The 2736-nt window shown below is 44.8% G+C and overlaps 1 protein-coding gene across 10 annotated transcripts in view; it reads left to right on the top strand.

Annotated features, from left to right (window-relative positions):
* Positions 1-576: 576 nt before the first annotated feature.
* LOC119361139 overlaps positions 577-2736 on the top strand; it is a 10793-nt gene continuing 8633 nt past the window's right edge. For 4 of the 10 annotated variants that reach the window (XR_005172847.1, XM_037626504.1, XM_037626498.1 and 1 more), the window contains exons 1-3: positions 578-1039; positions 1139-1278; positions 1419-1874. Coding sequence is in view for 3 of the 10 variants with exons in the window: in XM_037626504.1 (XP_037482401.1) it covers positions 1796-1874 (79 nt within the window). In the remaining 7 variants the exon portion in view is untranslated. Of the gene's footprint in view, positions 1040-1138; positions 1279-1418; positions 1875-2736 lie in introns of all 10 variants that reach the window. The other 6 variants (XR_005172850.1, XR_005172849.1, XR_005172853.1 and 3 more) reach the window with 4 other exon arrangements.

Raw genomic sequence — 2736 nt, 5'->3', positions numbered from 1 at the left:
GTTTTGTTTGGTATACCCAATTACCAGTGTTGTTTGTGTGTGTTGCTTGAAGAACCAAAACCAAAAGCAAAAGTTTCTTCCCTCGAAAGGACCGGAACTTCAAAACAACCTCCACACAATAAGAGCTTGATCAAAAAATTCATCCAAAAGTAAATTAAGCCCGCAATGTCGACCAACCAGAGCCAAGGACTATAACTTTATACATGGCTGGGCTAGCAATAGAACATCAGTACAGCTAAGCTATGCATGTCTCAGAAAGCTGTTATGTGATTCTCAAAAGAAAACGAAAAAGAAAGAAACTGTTATGTGGCTAAAAGAAGAGAAGAACACAAATACGAAATAGCTTAAAACTATTATACATGCGTTGAAGGAAACTAAACGGGAACTGGGCTTTAGCCCAATGGTTGGGGTAGTAGTCTCACTCCTCCACAACCAGAGTTCGATTCCTGTATGGAACGAATTTCTGGAATTCTCGCTAAGGAAGCCTAAATATTTAAATTCCTGATGACATTTTTTTTGTTCGTCGAGAAAAGATGTCGCGACATCCGTAATAATAATAATAAAAAAGAAACCCGCAAATACCTCCTGACGCCTCCTCCCCATCTCCGATTCCTCCTCGGCCCGCGATTCCTTCTCTCCTCGCCGCATCCCCGTCCCCGTGCCCTTCTCCAAACTCCGCCATCCCCGTCCCGTACTCCCTCCCTTGGAAAAGATCAATTGGAGGAGTAATTCCGGCTTCATCCGGTGGTGGCGATGCCGGAAAAGATCGATTTTTTTTCGACGGGAGGAGTAATTCCGGCTTGATCCGGTGGTGCCGATGCCGGATCCTGCGACGGCGCCGACGCGAGCCACCAAGGGCCGTGGACTCCCTCTCCGGCTGCGATTCCGCCAAACCCTGTCGTCTCGGCGTCCCAGCGACCATCTCCGAGGCGGATAAAATCGTTTCTTTCGGTAGCAGCCCGAGGAGAAGGCCCGGACAAATCCTCGGAGCAGTAAGCCCGCCGCTCTAGCACCTTTCCTCACCGCCGTCGTCATCAAGGTCACCCCCATCCTTTTACTCCTCACTCTTTTTCCCTGCACCATCATGCGTATTTGTATTTGTGCTACACCATAAGGCTTCTTTTTGCTACCCCATCAGATCACAAGAGCAGGACTCTTTGGACGGTGCTGAAGATTGACCGGTTGGAGTCTATTGATTTGGGTATCCAGGAGTATCCTATTAGTTACACGGAGAATTGATTGTCAAGAACTAATTTGGCGGATTCACGAGGGAAATAGGTTGACTGCTGGGCTGAATTTTGTCACAAAATGCTATGGAATAATTTGTATTTCAACATGAACTGAGATTCATAGACTATATCTGTCAAATCGTTTTAGTTGTTCATATTATAACATTTACCACTTGTTTGCTTCTTCAGGTTTTCTGAAGTTTCTTGGTCCTTACTTTGCAATTACCAGGAGAAGAAAAGTTGGCACAATCTGTGGCCATGATATTTTTATTCAATTGGAAAGAGTGAAATGGTTGCAATAGAAATCTGCATTTAAGTCTTCAGCTCTCATATTCTTTTTGTGGTTTATTTATTTATACACTCAGAGAGAGGACTGGTTAGCTTAGGCCATCGGAGTATCTGTTTGATTGATGTGATGAATTTCAATTTTGCCTTGGAGTATTTATTTATTGAGCTTTACCTGTCTTTTTCTCAGGTTCTCTTGGTGGTCGGAATTTTGCAAGGTGAAGTTGGTCCTATGATTTCTGTCATGAAAATTGAAATGACATGTTTGGAGTCTTGTTCGGATGTCGGTGGTTTACATGTTCCAATTCAAGATATTAAAGAAGCAGTTGAACTTCCCGAGGGAAAGCTCTACTTGCAAAGGTTTTGTCTTCTGATCACTTTCATTTCGCTCTGAAGCCTTGAAAATCCATGTTTTGCTACATTCAAACATCCGATCACTAATAAGTTAGTGTGTTAACATACATCTTTCCCTAGAAAAAGTGTAACCTCTTTTTTATCGTTTCAAATATGATGTTAGTTCCTTTGATTCAAGACTGGTTGTGAAGTACTTGTGCTGCTCGCTAACTTCAAATATGATGCGTGCAAGCGTAGCTGAGACTTAAGCCATATTCCTGATTCTCACAGTTGACCTAAACTGAATATATTGCAAAAATGCAAGCACATCTCTGAAATGAGAGTACACTTAAGCCTTATTCCTGATAGCCAATTCTTCACTATTTCATGGAAATAGACGGGTGAAAAAAAAGTAGCTACATGAGCATTTGTTCTAGACTTGTTGGGTTACCACTATGTCTGGCTTCGTTGGCCTCTCACCCTCGCACGACCGCACAACACTGCCGTGTAACTCCCATTCCGTCCTCTTCCAAGCGCCCGCACTAGGGTTTCCGGCTGCCACCCGCTGCATGTCCGCCTCCGCGCCGCAATTGCTCTTCTCCTTGGTGGTACCTCCTGCCATGGCCGCCCTTGCTCTTGTTCGCACGCTGTTGTCGGGGCTGCCTCTGCTCCTTTCAGAGCACCACCGCTGTGTCTGCCCCCGTTTCCGTCTGCTGTTCACCCCTGCATCCCTTCGCTTTCTGCCCCCACTACCACCCCATCGCCGTCTCTTCCTCTGGACTGAATCAGCAAGAAATTCTCAAAGTTTGCATCTATTCAGAGTGCTTTTTATTTGCCTTTTAGGAGAATATCCAGTTGTTTCAGAGCGTCTTGGATACTCACAATGGAA

Source organism: Triticum dicoccoides, chromosome 1A (genome assembly GCF_002162155.2).
Source record: "Triticum dicoccoides isolate Atlit2015 ecotype Zavitan chromosome 1A, WEW_v2.0, whole genome shotgun sequence".
Classification (NCBI taxonomy): domain Eukaryota; kingdom Viridiplantae; phylum Streptophyta; class Magnoliopsida; order Poales; family Poaceae; genus Triticum; species Triticum dicoccoides.
The sequence above is the reverse complement of the archived record's forward strand: the minus strand, read 5'-3'. Positions and strand labels throughout refer to the sequence as shown.